General features: G+C 44.7%; 1 protein-coding gene across 1 annotated transcript; it reads right to left on the bottom strand.

Annotated features, from left to right (window-relative positions):
• Nucleotides 1-6736: 6736 nt before the first annotated feature.
• Nucleotides 6737-8854, bottom strand: LOC125725674 (uncharacterized). The gene is made up of 2 exons (XM_049002548.1): nucleotides 7560-8854; nucleotides 6737-7228 (listed from the first exon to the last, which is right to left on the bottom strand). Exons 1-2 carry the CDS (start codon nucleotides 8238-8240, stop codon nucleotides 7088-7090), a joined length of 822 nt encoding a protein of 273 aa, XP_048858505.1. The 5' UTR covers nucleotides 8241-8854; the 3' UTR covers nucleotides 6737-7087.
• Nucleotides 8855-18069: the final 9215 nt, after the last annotated feature.

Here is an 18069-nt window from a genome sequence, read left to right as displayed (position 1 = left end):
AGCAGCATAGGGCACAAGGCAAGGGCTCACCCTGGATGGGATGGGATCTCAAGTTTATTATTAATAAAATAAAATAAAAAATAATATCTTTTTCTCTTAAAATTAAAATGACAGTTTCCCATTACTGTGTGATCAGGTAAATGCTGCGAGCTGGATCCCCACACTACTGTAAATGCTGCTGAATGCTTACCTCAGTTTTTCATTATCCCCTCCTTCTTCATCATGTGCAGAGAAAAGGAGAGCAGTGTAAACAGGAGAAAGGATCGTTAATAAAAAGCAGTGCTCTGTTAGTCAATAAAGACTAAGAAAAGGTCACTCTTGAAACTGAAATATAAATTATGAAAGGTATTCTACAGAGAAAATGATTAGATGGAGAACAATGAATTAGTGTCATGACCAAAGTATTCACATCCCACGGCACTGATAGTGAACAGGTGAGATAAATGATTTTATTAACATATTATAATGTATTTATTGTAGCAGGGTGGCACGGTGGTGCAGTGGTTTGCAATGTCACCTCACACCTCTGGCACGTGTGCTCAAGTCTCTACCAGAGTTCTGTGTGTGTGGAGTTTGCATGTTCTCCCCGTGTCATTGTGGGGTTTCCTCCAGGTACTCTGATTTCCCCCCACAGTCCAAAAACATGCTGAGGCTAATTGGAGCTGTCAAATTGCCGGTAGGTGTGCTTGTGCGAGAGAATGGAGTGTGAGTGTGTCCTGCAATGGGTTGGCACCCTGTCATGGGACGTACCCTGCCTTGCGCCCATAGGGACCCTGAATTAGACAAGCAGTTTCAGGCAATGGATGGATGCAGCACTGGAACAGATATTACAGAGTACAACTGTAACACTGGCCTACGCTGCAATGAAAAACCACCTACAGACATGTTAGTCAGTCTTCACACAATTAGACTGATCATAAACTAGAAGACACACATTCTATATTAGAGACACCAATTAGGCTGACTGTGTGTTTTTGGATTGTTGGAGGAAACCCACACAGCATGTAGAGAACATGCAAACTCCACACAGAAAGAGCAGAAGCCAGATTCAAACCCCTGAACATGGAGGTGTGAAGCAACAGCGCCACCTACTGGACCACCGTGCCACTATCATTGAAACAATAATCCCAATAAATAATTGTTTCACAACAGCTGATAAATATCCCCACAAAGAAGCACAAACCCCTTTGTGAGTGAAACTGCTGGGTTTCAAAAATAAAATAAAATTAGTATTTATCTATTTATATTCAAGCACAAAGGATTCACAGGCAGATTTAAATCAATTACTTACGTTTGACAGTTATATGAACTGGAATCTGCAGGTTTCCAGCAGCACACCAATGCCAGCCAGTGTCCTTCCTCTCCAGCCCACTCATTGTCACAATGAAGGTTTTATTTTCTGTTTCATCCCTGATCGGGACAGGCCTCCCATCCAAACTCGCTGATCTCTCTGATGCACAGGAACCCCCAATCTTACACCACATCCTATGTCTTTTGTTGTTTCCATAGTAACACTGACACTGTCTCCATCCACACCCGTCACCTCCTGTTTGTCCACTGACAGCCCTGAAGGACCTGAACACACAGGTAAAACACTCAAAGACTTGCACAGCAATGAAATGTTTATGAATATCATCAGCTCATTACAATATGTAAATGTTTGCCCAATAAACTGATATTTTTTAACATATTACTTATCATATTTAACCTCATGAAGTCACCCAATTTAGCTGACACTGTTACTTCTTCCAAGTCTCGTTTATCATATTGAATTAAATTAAAATGCAGATTTTTTAAATATTAAAACATTTTTTTCTTCAGTGTTTGCGTTAATGTCCTTCCTTCTTGACTCAATGACATGTTACATACTGTGCATCTCATTGGCTACAGTCTGCAGTACAGACATCTTCCCATGAGTGACTGACAGATTAACCCGATCAAAGAGGCTCCACTGATCTTCACACCACACCAGTACCGATCAGAGTCCTCAGCTGTCAGATTGTTGATGGTCACAGTGAAGACTCGCTAGTCAGGATCATCTCTGACTGACACTTTACCCTCCTGTGGAGATTCAGTGTGTACTATGGGAGTACATGACCTCACATGATACCCTCTGCACCAGTATTTCACATGAGTTTTATATCTGTCACCATAGAAACATGGGATTGTAACAGATCATCTTTTCTGTACACAGACCCATTTCACTGTGGACACACTGTCAGCACCTGTGGGAAAAATAATTAGCTGAACAAGGATTTTCCACATCATGACATCTCTAAGTGATGATGCTTGGCTTGTATAATACTTATATTACGTCATGTGTAATTAACAGAACAGTGATGATGTATAAAAGGCAAAGACCATCATTTCACTATAAGAACAAGGAAAACAAAACTAGTGTCTGATCTTGGGAAGGGCTTCAGCAGGATGTGGGATTGGGAATCTGAGCCTGGCAGTGTGTTCTAGGGTCTGAGAGGAAAACCAGGACCTTAAATCCCTAGTAAAAGGCCTAGATGAGGTGAATGAATGGGCTTGTCACTGTGTGGGATGGCCACACCCCTTCAGTACTATGACCTTACTTGTAAACATATCCAGTCCTGTGATACAGGCCCTCTCCTATTCCGTCTATACATGCTTCCTTTGGGCTCTATTTGTGAATGTTATTATGTAAAATATCATTGCTATGCCAGTGATATGCAGCTCTATCTGCCATTAAAACCTGGATACTGCTGCTCTCTGATGGCCCTTTCTAACTGTCTGGAGGATATTAAGAACATGACAGCAATGACCTTCGTCTAGATTAATGAAAACAAGACAGAGGTAATGAGTTTTGGTCACTCAGGGTCTGTTCATGATCTCAGAGAACAATTAGGGCCTCATTCAGAAAACTTCCGGTCACATACTAAAAATCTTGGTTTCATCTTTGATTCATCATTGAGTCTGATAAACAAATAAATACTGTTGTGAAGGGGTGTTTCTGTCAGCTCAATAGCCAGGCTTAAATCACACCTTTCAGCCAAAGACCTGGAGACAGTTACTCCTGCTTTTATCTTATCCCCATTGAATTACTAAAATTATATATATTATGTAACTTTGTCCAGTGTCTCTGGTTGTATTACGTATTTCATGGTTTTATTGTAGCTTTTCTATTTACAGCATTTTGGCACAACATGTATTGTTTGTTAATGTGCTTTTTAAACACAAATCACTTGACATGACATACAAAAAGCATTTCAATGTATGTTAGTTCAGCCATCTATCTTGCACATTCTTATTAAGTACAGGGTCAGTACAAGAAAGGGAGCGTGGAGCTGATCTGAGGCAGAACAGGGCTCAAGGCAGGGGAACACCCAGGACAGGATGCCAGTCTGTCACAGGGCAAACACTCACACACAGTCACTATGGGTACTTTTAGAGGCACCAATTCACCTGAACCACGTGTATTTGGACTGCGGGAGGAAACCAGAGAACTGAGAGGAATCCAACGTGGATACAGGGAGACCATGCAAACTGCCCATGTAACACCCTGAATAAAGGGGAAATGTAAATAAACACATCCAGGCACGACGCTTCCTCCGTGGTAGCATTACTGAGAATGAGGCATCGCGCTGAAAGTTTCCCCTTTCCGGCCTCCGCAGACATAATTAATCAACCCGTTGTGAGCAGAAAGGCTCAGCAGGTAGACCGCAAGTTAAATATGGATGTACAGGCAGGTATCATTTTTTTTCTTTAAAAGCTTTTAACCCCGGCAGCCCATTTTTAACGTTTTAACTTTTCTCAGAGCTTTGGCATTTTAACCTTTTTTAAATAAGGCTTTGTTTTTATCAGACATTTTATATTTGTAATTATGAATTTATTAATGTATTAATAAATGAATTCTGCTTTCCTCAATGACTGTTTTATTTTTTCAAAACTACTGTGATACAGCTTTCAAATAAAAATTAATCTATCACACCCAAAGAGAGCTGGGCCGGATATCGAAACCACAAGCCCAGCTAGAGGTTAACTTGCTCTCCAAACCTGCTGCAGAGTGAAAGGCAACCAGGTCTAGTCTCAACCCCTGAGGCTGATCGTGACCGCTGATCTGGACCCCCTTGCCTTCTCACTGTGGATCTTCAATTCCACGTCACTCATCCCCCTCCCTCTGAGCCTCAACACCTACATCTAGCAGAAAACAGCAGTATTACCATTATTTTGCAATTATTATACTTTTAACATCACATCTGTCTGTGACAGACAGTTTGACCCAAGACCAAGCTACGCCCTGCCCTTAGTACCCCAGTTGACATCCCTGGTGGATCATTTCATCCTATGCCTATGCAAGGAGGGACGTGATGATGAAACTCCTCCATCTGTTACCAAAGAACAAGGGATAAGTTCTTTTCCTAACTTCGCTGGGTGTTTCACTGTGGGAGATAGACGGCTCCCAGAATGCACTGCTGTATCCCGAATCAGGAAACTATAAACACCCAAAAGTTGATTCTTACACCAGTTCTGAGGGGTTATGTCGTGGTTTTTCTCCTTTCCCGGCCAAATCAGAAGTCAGAGGGCCGCTTGTGTAGTATCCAGAATTCAGTCTTTATTGCAACAATGAAGTTACAACCAAGGCTGGACACGTAAAGTGTGTCCAGTGCTGTTTTACACCAAGTTCTTATCATTCTCATTCTCTTCTTATCTCGTCACTTAAGCATCATCATTCCTTCATCCATTCACAATCATTGTTTTTTCCCTTAATCCACACCCCTAGGTGATAAGTTTGTCCATCATTTCTTTTACCGTTTGGTCTCTCGGCTGAACATAATGGTGGCGTGAGCAGCTCCACTTGGTTTTTTAAAAATGCTCAGCCGTGAACTTCTGGTGAACTCAGGCGAATCCCTTCCTTCAGTAGTAAACCTTGGCAGTTTCAGCCTGTTACACATTGTCTAACTAGAAGGTTGATAATATATTTGTCCTTTAACATAGTGATAAAATATACGCTAATAAAAGTGAATATTCATAGATTCAGGACTAACAAAGTAACATAAACAGAAACTCAGACTAACAAAAGGTGCAAATACATACTCAGTTGATTACATTGTGTTGATTACATTATAATGTTTACATTGTAAACATAATATCATGGATATTTGGCATACTTTTTAATAATATTATAATACTTGTATTCTACGTTATATAGTGCTAAATAATATTCCATATATTTCCCCCACACACAATCCTGTCCATCCAGCCCAGGAGGGAGGGCAAAAACCCTATCACCCAGGGAAATTCCACTCCCAGCCCGCCACAGGCGCGCCCCCCCCCCTTCGGGGTCCATGGCAGGCATGGCTCACAAACTACTAACACTGAGAATCAACCAACAGCAGCACAGGGGGTACATCAGGAAGGGAGGGGAGGATCACCATAAAATGACCTCCCATGAATATATTGCATGTATAGCAGGACTACAAAATCTATTACAAACGCAATACAAAAACAGATATATCTAATACAAAGATAAGTGAAAGGTTAACTAATAACATTGCATACTACTATAACGGACAGTCTGTCATAATCAGAAAATCCCAGATGTCATGGGAGGCAGGCATGCTGCAGGTCTCCCGCCCGGAGTATTCACACACGGTACGACCGAACTTCAGCTATGGGCAGGACTGCATCCAAGGTGTCTATGTCGCCATCCGTTTCCGTGTTGGTCCAGGAGGATGCCGCTCCAAACGGTCCTCCCACCACTCTAGACATTGCAGCTATAGTCGTCTGCCGGGACAGTGCTCTCCCCACTAGGGAGCGAACAAGAGGAACTACACAACAAAAGATTAGTAGCAGAGCAAAAATGAGCACAGCACCCACATAGAGTGCTTTCATAAGGGCTTGCTGCCAATTTCCCCACATATCATACCACCAGTCAAACAACCCATCATGTTGTCCTGCATTACTTGCCATCTCATCCTGTAACCCCGGCAACTTTCTCATAGCCTCAGTAAAGGAACCATCCGGGGCTGTATTATTAAAAATAAACGTACAGCACTGATCCCCGAACAGCACACACACTCCCCCTTTTTCTGCCAGGAGCCAATCCAGGGCTATCCTGTTCTGCCAGGCCATCAGACTGGTGGCCTGAAGCTGCTCCCCCAGAGATGCGAGTGCCTCCTGAGTATAGTTGGTAAACCTCTGCTGATTATAGTACAAATAATTTATCCATTCCACATTTTTGTTAATAGTAGGCCAAATCAATATCGATTCGAAACCAGCAGCTATCTCACTTCTCACCTTATATTTCTCTGGAATGCCCCTTGGCTGGCCAATTGCATCTATATATACATTGGGATGATTCTCGTAATTTGCAACAAATCTGCGGGACCTAGACGGTCGTCTTCTAGAATATATATCCACCTTGCTGACTAACATTATCCTAGCGCAGAGGCCTCCCCAATTATAGGGAAGAGTAGGCCTCAATCCGCCCTCCTTACCACACAGCCACCACACATCTGCCAGGGGCACACTCTGGTTTTCTAGCGCATCCAGCAGAACACGTGATAGTTCTCCGTTCTGTAATCAGGGACCTTTCACATTCCAAACAGTTCCACATATTCCCCAGAAGATGCCTACCTCCTCTGGCCTATCATTTGTAAAACACTCATAAATAAGTCCCTTGAAATAACTCAATTTGTTCGCCATAATATCTTGCTGTCCCCCTTCCCAGGGCTTAAACTGCCCACAATGCTTTTCCATCCTATACGCATATTTAGAATTTCCCTGATATATCAGACACTGATATGGGCAGTATGGTATGCGCTCTGACTGGTTAGATATGGGTCTGCAGTCTTTCTCAGGGGCCTGCCCCTCCTGACACAGACTCTTCCAGAATCTTATAATCCTCTCCATTTCCCATTCTTCACACTGTTTATTAGTGTATGGGAATGGGACTACTCTAACTGAAGGGTCAGGACCTGCACACAACACACAACCCTCCTGCCCTAATGAAGCGGCGGTATACTTAGCCTATTTATACCACCAATTTCCAAGCATACGTTTTGCTAACCCATCCAGGTCTACTTCATCCTGGGTATATTCTACAATTTGCTCACTCTCCTCACACCCATATCTCCTCCCTATCTCTCCGCTTTCGCTCATTGTTATCTGAGAGGTTATTCAGCATAAAAGGACAAGGCTGAATCAGTGAAGTCAGTTGTTCTGAACTCACCTGACCTGTGGTCCTGCTGTGCCCCCAGACCTGAAGGGCCGGATATATCATTAGCATCACCAATATCATCGCTGTCAGCCCTACCAGAACCCACAGCTTCGTGTCCTGTCTGGAGTGGCTGGTCTGCTTGCGACGCTCCCTCTTGACCCTCAGTCTGCTCTGAACCTGAAACTGGCTCCTCTCCAAGCTGTGGAGCTCCTCTGGGACCTCCATCAGGGCCATCTGAGTCAAGGGCAGCTGCATCCTCTGTGTCGTTTTCAGTGACTATCTGCCTTTCGTGCAGTACTCTAGTGCAGTGGTTCAAATGATACCACGTGTTACTCCCTTCTACCTGTACTGCTGTTGCTATGGCTCGTGTCACCTTGAAGGGTCCCTCTCGTCGGGGCTTGTGCCACTTTCGCCGGAACACTCGCAGGTAGACTTTATCTCCTGGAAAGATGACTGGCTCCTTCTGGTCTGTGTCTTCTTTCTGTGCTTTCTCCCTTTCCTGTTTGGAAATAGCTTTGTGTATTTTGGTTAACGTCCTCATGTACAACTTTAATTCATCCCCCAGCTGATCTAGGCTGGGTCCCTTATACGGCCCCCTCCAAGTCGATCCAGGCATTGGTCTCCCTGTCAGCATTTCATGTGGAGACAAATGCGTCACCCTGTGCGCTTCCATCCGATACGCCATCAAGGCTGTTGGCAGTGCATCTACCCAGTTCATTTTCGTGGTGGCGCAAATCTTATTCAGCTTCTGCTTAAGTGTGCCATTCACTCTCTGCACCATGCCCTGCGACTGAGGGTGATACACACATCCCAACCTTTGTTTTATTCTCAGCTGTTGAACCACTAACTTAGTAACTTTCCCCACAAATGCAGCTCCATTATCAGAGCTGATTTCAGTTGGTATCCCAAACCTCGGAATCACCTCTCTGATCAGGAATTTCACCACTGTCATCGCCCCCATGTCCTTGGACGGTATTGCCTCCACCCGTCTGCTGAACCTGTCCACAATCACACATATATCGCTTTCCATATGCTGTTTTTCCCATGTCCACATAGTCCATCACCAAGTGTCTGAACGGTCCCTCCGGCACTGGAATGTGCCCTACTGGGGCTGTGATTGCTTTGCGTACATTGTTCTTAATGCACACCTCACATTCTGACAACCTTGTATCCACCATTGCTTGCAGCTGTGGTGCCCAGAAACCTTGCGGTGTAAAAACACCTCCCCCCTTGTGCAATGGTCAAGACCATGCGCATCCGTTATCAAAATGTTCACCAGAGACAGAGGTGCGGCCAAAAGCCCCTCATGGTTGCGATACAGACCATTAGCATCCTTAGAGGCCCCCCTTTTTAGCCACACTGAGGCCTCATAGGGGCCCGCACGCTCCTGCAGGGCCACCAGATCAGAAACAGTAAGGTCCAGCTCTATAGTCACCATAGGCAAAAGATGAGCAGTCCTGACCTGCGCAGCCGCCCTGGCTGCCGCATCAGAGGCCGCATTGCCTTGAATAACAAAATCACGACCTTTGCGGTGGGCATGACACTAAACAATAGCCAAACGCTTGGGACGCATCATTGCGTGTAGCAACTCCAAAATCTGATTATAATGCTGAATGGGGGAGCCGTCAATTTTGCGAAACCCCCTTTGCTTCCAGACTGCTCCAAACAGATGGCATACACCGTGTGCGTATGCAGAGTCTGTGTAGATTGTAACCATCCTATGTTGTCCTCGCCGGCACGCTGCAGTCAAAGCCTTTATCTCCACTAATTGAGCGGAACAGGGTTGTGCCACTGGCTCTGAAACGAGAGTGTGAAAATCATCACCCTGAGGCTGAACTACAGCAAACCCAGCCTTCAAGGCATCCCCATCTCTCCAACATGAGCCATCCACAAACAAAACCATCTCGCTATTTTCAGTGGGAGAGCTCTCCAGGTCTGGTCTCAGTTTAATGTAAACCAAAGACTCTGCCACACACTCATGTGGCTGCCCCTCATCCTCCAGGGGAATGCTGTCTGCAGGGTTCACTGTAGTGCAGCGCTTTATTGTCACATCCGGGTAAGTGAGAAATGCAAAGTACGCTAACTGCCTCGCTGGGGTCAACACAAATTTGCCTTTGTCAATAAGGTCCACCACCTTATGTGAAGTATAAATTGTCACTGGACAACCCATTGTGATGGCAGTGGCCTTTTCATAGCCTAAATAGGCAGCCACCACTCCCTGGAAACAGGGTGGGTATCCCTGAGCCACATTGTCCAGCTGCATGCTATAGTACGCCAATGGCTGCTTCCGTCTGCCAGGACACAAGTCCTGAGTGAGCAGAGCTGTCCCAAAGCCGTCCTTCCTGTTCCCGACATACAGATAAAACAGCTTGGTGTAATCTGGGAGGCCCAGAACAGGTGCATTCTGTAGCTCCTGCTTGATAGATTCAAATGCTACTGAGGCCTCATTTGTCCAAATTAAGGAGGCCTTCAAATTAGTGTGGCCCTCCTCCTTTATCAGTGCCCGCAACAGTGCCACCTTCACAGCACAGTCCTCAATCCAGTACATGCTGAATCCTGTCATCCCTAAAAAAGTCAGCATCTGTGACACAGTCATGGGCTCCGGAGCCTTAGTGATCCCCTTTAGCTGTTCTACTGCTATAGCTTTCCTTCCATGACTGATCTCACGCCCCAAATACGTAACCTGCTCTTGGCAGTACTGCAGCTTGGCCTTGGACACCTTATGCCCCCCTTTTGCCAAGACCTTCAGCAACTGCACTGAGTCCTGGTGGCAGTCTGCCAGCGTTTCAGCACACAACAATAGATCATCCACATACTGTATTACTGTACTTTTTAACTTCAGTCCATCTAAGTCTGCCTTAAGCACCTGATTAAAAACATGCAGCGAATGCTTAAATCCCTGTGGCATCCTCGTGTAGGTATACTGCTGACCCCTGTAGGTGAAAGCAAACAGAAACTGTGACTGTTCTGCAAGGGGCACACTGAAAAACGCTGAACACAAATCCACAACTGTAAACCATTTTGCATTGGGGGGCACATTTGTCAACAGTGTGTGAGGATTGGGAACTTCTGCTGTCTGATCCTCCACTACCTCATTTACGGCACGCAAATCATGTACCAGCCTCCACTTTTCACCTCCTGCCTTTGGCACAGGCAAGAGGGGGGTGTTGCAGCAGCTAATGGTAGGCACCAACACCCCTGCATCCAGTAATCCCTCTATGGTTTCCCTTATACCTTCCTCAGCCTCAGGTTTCAAGGAGTACTGGTTATTCCAGGTTGGTGTGCACCCTGGTTTAAGATAAATTTCCAGTGGGCTAGCTGAATTAACTAGGCCTACATCTGTATCATGAGCAGTCCACACCTCCTCAGGCACTTCTCTTTCCATTTCCTGCCAACATTCCTCTGTACTTTCTTTTGAATCACACAAAACTCCTATCATGCTCCACAGCCACGAATCTCTGTTGTCTAACTTCAAATCACCTACAACCTTTGCACTCCACTGAATCCTTAACATCTTCTCTTCTGCCGCTGCCTGCACGCCTTCATGCACCGTCGGCACCCAAACCACCTGCTTTGCTCGCTGCATCATTTCTCCCAGATCCAGCATGGACTGATTAAAAGCCATCACTATGTGGGGCTCCCACTATTCCCGTTTTCCGTATCGGAATGGCTACTCCCTCAGGGCCTAATATTATCCCATCTGTTATCATGCACATCCTTTCTTTCTCCCGGCCAGGCAGAGACTCTATCAGCTGATCCCACTCACCCTTTACTTCAGGATCACTGAATTTTCCCCATCGCAACAAACAAATATGTTTGTCCTGTGTCCAATTTAACCTATTGCTATATTGTTCCTGTATAAATGGACCCCACTGTTCTAAAATTTCCCAAATTTTTCCAGTAACATCTTCAACCCCATATAAACTATACTGCCCTCTATGGAACAACAAATTTTGTCGCATAAGGCTGTACTGTCCACTGAGCACCTCTACACCCCCCTCTGTACATTTTATGTCTATCTGCAGCTGACACAAAGCATCTCTGTCTAACAAATTCACTGGGGTGTGCTCTGATATTAGTATGGGCATATTTACATTTTTGTCCCCTATCTTAATCTCCACTGGAGCAGATTTTGGAATATGCTGCACTTGTCCCGAGAATCCTATGGTCCTGACCTTCTCAGCAGACCAGGGGATATGACTGGCATCTTTTAGTCCTACACAAGTGTAGGTGGCTCCAGTGTCTATCATCATTGGAATTACTTTGCCATTTATTTGAACCTGCAGCATCGGCTCAGCCTCAGACCCCTTACTCAACATTGGCATCTGAGGTCCCCCTTTAGGATTCTCTGGGCACCCCTAGAATAAATGTCCCTGGGCCCACGGGTTGATCGGACCCCGTGGTCTGTTATTCTGCAACTGCGGATTGCCACCCCTGCCTCTATTTGGCATTGGACCTACAGAGTCTCCTGGATTAACCGGGCCCATAGGGCGTCTCGGGCTCACCCCCTGAAAGGGTGGATTTGTGCAGACTCTAGAGGTGGTTACAGTTCCAGCACACCAGCTGAAGTGGCCTGTTCCCCAGTCTTCCCATAGACTGGGATTGTCTAATTTGTGGGAAATCAGGTGCTCTCTGGTCACCCCCCCCCCCACATATCATATCTATTCTCTCTATTCCAATCAGGGACCGAAGGCCAATTAGTGTTCTGAGGGGCCCCAGTGACAGGAGACTGTCGGCTGTCTACAGGCTGCCCCCGGGGGCTGGGGTCCGGAGAGACCACTGCTGCCTGGACTTTTTTCTTTTTAGCACCTGGTAGGGGGCCTTACAGCCCTCCTGCTTCTCACTACTCTATCCTCTACTCCTTCCTCACTTTCTGTTTCTGTCTCCTTCTCCTGAAACTGACTCCATCCTTTAGATGGAGGGTTAGGGGTGTCCAGCAGGTGCATCAGCCCTTCTACTTCACTACCACTTACTCCATACCCCACCTTTTTAGCACTTCCCTTTTTCTCAGATCCACATAGCTGACCTTCTGTTATTAGCTCACTCCCTCGCAGTCCTTCCTCCACGGCCTGCCGCAGCAATGCACTCACTTCCCTGTATCCATCTAGACAACTTGCCGTTCCTTTCTGCTCCCTTCCTGCTTCCTCCGTCTGTGTCACCTCACCTTTGAATTCTACCTTCCCCTCTATTACTGGAAACTGACCCTTGTATGAAGGAGGTGGGGCTTCCACTAACGGGCACTGACTTTGATAAGACGGTGGCCATATTTCTTCCTGCCTCATCTCTTCTTTCTCACTTAATGCCTTTCTCATTGCTTTCTGGTCCCTTCTCCAGGTCTCTCCCTTTACTTTAAACAACCTCAGAACCTCCAGTTCCTTACGCCTTTTCTTTTTACGCCTTTCTGTGTTCTTATTAGCCTTATGATACTTTATCAGAGTCTCCATCTCCCCACACACTGCCACATCCCATGTGCCCCCTTTAGGCCACTTAGTTACCAGAGCCTTTGTTCTATTCTCCCACTTTTTAGACATCTTTTCTATCTTTGTTTTAAGCAGGGGGTGCTCCCTCCCCAGCTGCTGTACTGGTGTGTCTGCTGCCTTTACTGGGCCCTTCATTTTACTGTTATCCTCCACTCTACTGTCACTTGGGCTGTTTTCCTGTCTGGTATAAAAATTAGCAAATTTCCTCACAGCCAACCCGTGTTCTATTATTTTCCTTTCTTTTCCTTAATAAGAATTTTCTCCCTGACTGAACCTACTTCACCTTAAAGTGTCACTGACTCCAAATTATTTTCTACTTACTCCTAACGTTGCACCCAATTATCTACGGGCACATATACCGAAACTTCCCTTGTACTAGATCCTCAAAAACTTCCCTTCTCTCCTTTTTATCAGCCTGATTTTACGTTTGTCTGTCCACCGTGCACACGAGCCTGCTCATGCTTTCTCTGTTAAACTCCCTAATTCCATGGAAAGTCACGAAACCTCTTGTCTATGACCTGTTGTTTTCTCACAAAGATGTGCTTTAATACCCTTAATCTCTAAACTTAGTCTCTATAGTCCATAGAATCTTCTAATCACATTTTATTCATAAACTTTATTTTGAGATTTGTCAAAATTCTAAACTCACCTACCTGCACTTCCACTACTATGTTTGATTTTTTATAGAAATGCACACATGCTCTATCCAGTCCCCCTGCTAGATTGATCCCTTTTTAATTTTAGTCTCCTAAGCGGTTTTACCTCTGGGGTAGTTATTTCTGCTTTATACACCTTATCACGCAACTTATCCGTCAAAAATATATGTGCTTTTTCTCTGATTCAACCCAAAATTGCATATATGATCACTTTCCCCACTTCTGCATAACAAAACCAGTCTGATCCAGCAGACCTTTAAAATCCCCACAACTTAGGCTCTCTCTGGCCTTATTACTTTACCAATATTTTATTTGCAACACAACATAACCTTTGCTTAAAACAATTCCTTAGCAACTTAGCAATATCTTTGTATCACGGCATAACAGCACTTTTCCCCCACAACTTGAAACACACGGGCCCCTCCGTTAGGGCAACCCAACCTTTACTTTATCAGAACAGGGAGACCCCCCTCTCTTAGGGCGATGTCTCTGACTCACACTAATTAAAGAACCTGCAGCACAAACACTGGCCCTCTCTCAGGGCAATACCTTTAAATCACTTATTAAACCTTCAAGGCCTCTACGCCTCGCAACAGTATATCAAGCCCTCAGGGTCAACTTTCCCTTTCCGCGGCACTTATCTCTGAGGGAACATCCACACGTGACCCTTCCTTTAGGGATTTCTCTCACATCACACACACACTGGGCCCACTGGACACTACACAAACAGCTCTCTTATCTTTAGTTCTTTTAATCGGTGAGTGCCCTTACCGGGAGGCCCTGCCTGGCGGCGTATATCCCAGAGACACCCCCGTCTCCGTCTCCTTATTCTATTTCCCTATTCTATTAAACAATAATAAAAACCTTTCCTTACCTATGTTTAGGGCGCGCCGCTTAAATGCAGACGGGTGTCTCCCGGTTCTCCACCAGGTGGTCGCCTCCCCAGGTCTCTTCTCCGATCCTGTTCGTGACGCCAATTTATGTCGTGGTTTTTTTACTTCCCCGCCAAATCAGAAGTCAGAGGTCCACTTGTGCAGTATCCAGATTTCAGTCTCTATTGCAACAATGAAGTTACAACCAAGGCTGGACACGTAAAAGTGTGTCCAGTACTGTTTTACACCAATTTTTATATAAGTTCTTATCATTTAACAATATCTCGTCACTTAAGCATCATCATTCCTTCAGCCATTCACAATAATTGTTTTTTCCCTTAAATCCACACCCCTAGGTGATAAGTTTGTCCATCATTTCTTTTACCGTTTGGCCTCTCGGCTGAACATAATGGTGGCGCGAGCAGCTCCACTTGGTTTTTTAAAAATGCTCAGCCGTGAACTTCTGGTGAACTCAGGCGAATCCCTTCCTTCAGTAGTAAACCTAGGCAGTTTCAGCCTTTTACGCATTGTCTAACTAAAAGGTTGATAATATATTTGTCCTTTAACATAGTGATAAAATATACGCTAATAAAAGTGAATATTCATAGATTCAGGACTAACATAAAGTAGCTAACAGAATCTCAGACTAACAAAAGGTGCAAATACATACTCAGTTGATTACATTGTGTTGATTACATTATAATGTTTACATTGTAATGATTACATCATGGATATTTGGCATACTTTTTAATAATATCATAATACTTGTACTCTACGTCATATAGTACTAAATAATATTCCATAGAGGGAGTCAGAGTTAGTTTTGTCATTTTGCTTTCCCGTTTTCTTTTCGTGTAGACCTAGCTTAGTTTGGGACGTGTTCGTTAGTGGGGTTTTGTTTATTGTTTTGGCGGTGTCACTCCCGAAGTCTGTTGCCCTATTGTTTGGGAAAGTCTTTGTGAATAAATATTAAAAAAATACAAAAAAAGATCCCTGTGTTTCCCGTGTTCCCTTTTTCCATACCCTGGTTGTCTCGTTTTCCTCTCTCCTTCCCTTTACCTTTCTGACGGTCCTCAACCCTAGACTGAGGATCGTAACATCAGAGTCCATCAATCGCCTGAGGAGAGATGAGACGTGAGGAATGACTGAGTTGTTCTTCTCAGGCACCGTCCCACTTCTTTGGCTTGCAGTCTTCATGCTGCTGGTTGGATTGATTCCAATGAAACATTTGAAACCACAAAATTACATGAAGAAAACGTACGCTGACCGTTACTGAAACGACCTGGTATCTGTTTCATACCTCACTTTACAACACACAGGACTTTTTTTAACAATTTAAAGGCACAAGTTATTTTACGTCATGGCCAAGCCACCTTTGCTAGTTTAATGGCAGAAAAATAGTCAAAGCCAGGCGTCTGGTCCACAGACCATTCACCATTCACTCTCCATTCCCACACACATAGACCATTCACATACACCAGTCACTGCTGTGTTTATGGTGTAAACATGTTATCAAGTAATTTTTTCAAACATTTTCTTTAAGAGCTAGGTGTGCTAGCACCTTGGTGGATTGCTATTATAATGGTGGATTTGCCAGGCAGAAGAAAAGAATGCTTCTCTACAGAGATACAGAAACAGATCTGCTTGTGCACAATGTGAAAGCGTGCGAGCAGACCATCTACAACAACAGCAGGATTCCACCAAAGTAGAGGTCTGCATTCCTGTGGAACCCACGGCAATAAAGTGCAGTGCAGGACAATCTTTCATTTTTGAATGCAGGAAAAAGAATGAAACAAGTGCTTTTTGTTATCAAACTATTTATTTGCATGAGTAAATAGAAAATTACACAACAAAGTATAGCACGATATCACAACATTACATTGTCTCAAAGCGCTTTAGAGCACCCCCACCCAAAGCCCCCAGTGAGTAAGCCATAGGCGACAGTGTCAAGGAAAAACTCCCTAGAAGGAAGAAACCTTGGGAGGCACCAGACTCAAAGGGGAAGCCCAAACCTCCAGGGGCTGGCAGAGAGAGTAAAAAGCACACACACCAGATTACCTGTTGCAGTTTTCTTCTACATATCCTATACATGGGCATGGTACAGTGGTGCAGTGGTTAGCACTGTTACCTCACACCTCTGGGAACATTCATCCATTTTCTGAAACCGCATCTCCTGTTCAGGGTTGTGGGGATCAATTTGCCTTTTGAAACAGGCGGTCAGATGGATCCCAGAGGCTACAGGCACGAGGCAGGGAACAACCCAGGAGGGCACCAACCCATCACAGGGCAGGCTCACACACCACACACACACACACACACACACCAGTCACTCACACTCATCATTCACACACACACACACACACACACCAGTCACGTACACCATTCACACACCAGTCACTCACAGACCATTCACTCTCCATTCCCACACACATAGACCATTCACATAAACCATTTACTCACACACACATCATTCACACACCAGTCACTCACACGTCATTAGCTCACACATTCCATTACCTCACACACGCCATTCACACACACCATTCCCAAACACACTCACACACCACTGACTCACACTCACAAATGATTCAATCACACAGTATTCACACACACTCACTCACACACCATTCACACATGTCATTACCAAACACACTCGCATAACATTGACTTACACTCACAAACCATTCAATCACAAAGTATTCAGACGCACACGGCATTCACTCACACACCATTCAGAAAACAATCATGGTTCGCAGTGGGGTCTAGTTTTGCCAATTTGCCATTCCTTTCCTCTTCTTCTGTTTCCCATGTGTTGTTTGTAGGGGTACTTTCACCATGCAGTATTCCATATTCAAATTATCCCATTAAAAACTACAATCCCCAAACGTCAAATTGCATGCTTCTGCATGTCACCTACACTTCAGACTTCATCCTCAAAATCAAAGCAGTATTAACACAAGCGACATGTGCCATCACTTAAAGCCAATTTTTAAAACTTTTTAAAAATAAAGTCTGTTTCAACTGGATTTTCACCTAAGTAAAAAAACCATTTTATGTTCTAGTTTTCTTAAACCTACTGAAATAAATAATTGGCTATACTGCAGTTCCGCTGTCTTGTTTGGCACCGTAAATTATGTCCTGCATTATGTGGAAACAAATGAAGGCTGATGAATGTTACATAACACAGCTAAAATGCAAAAGCTCTCTGGTGTAATTCAGTGCATAAAACCAATGGTCTTAAGTGTGGTGTCTTCTTCATAACACTCCCTGACTTTTGTATCCATGACCATGAGATAGGGTGGGCTGCTTTTCTTCCTTCATTTTACTAGTATTCCTCCCTTTCCTCCCAGCCTTGGTTGGTGGTTCAGGCAGCATCACCTTGTTTTAATAGACCCAGGTTTCATCCATCCATCCATTTTCCAAACCGCTTATCCTATTGGGTCGTGGGGGGTCCGGAGCCTATCCCGGAAGCAATGGCCACGAGGCAGGGAACAACCCAGGATGGGGGGCCAGCCCATCGCAGGGCACACATCATTCAATCACAAATGCACACCTAGGGGCAATTTAGCAACTCCAATTAGCCTCAGCATGTTTTTGGACTGTGGGGGGGAAACCAGAGCACCCGGAGGGAACCCCACGACGACATGGGGAGAACATGCAAACTCCACATACATGTAACCCAGGTGGAGACTCGAACCTGGGTCCCCCAGGTGTCATTTATTTTCAAATTAGGCTCAAGTGCAGAAAATATTCTAGCAGAAGTCTTAGACAATCTCTGAATTACACAGAAATCTGACTTCATCTGAAGCTGTAAGAAATTGTTCATCTGTAATTGTTGTAAAAGCTGGGGTGACATGACCAAGGACTCATTCACA

The sequence above is a fragment of the Brienomyrus brachyistius genome, unplaced genomic scaffold (genome assembly GCF_023856365.1).
Source record: "Brienomyrus brachyistius isolate T26 unplaced genomic scaffold, BBRACH_0.4 scaffold69, whole genome shotgun sequence".
NCBI lineage: Eukaryota > Metazoa > Chordata > Actinopteri > Osteoglossiformes > Mormyridae > Brienomyrus > Brienomyrus brachyistius.
The sequence above is the reverse complement of the archived record's forward strand: the minus strand, read 5'-3'. Positions and strand labels throughout refer to the sequence as shown.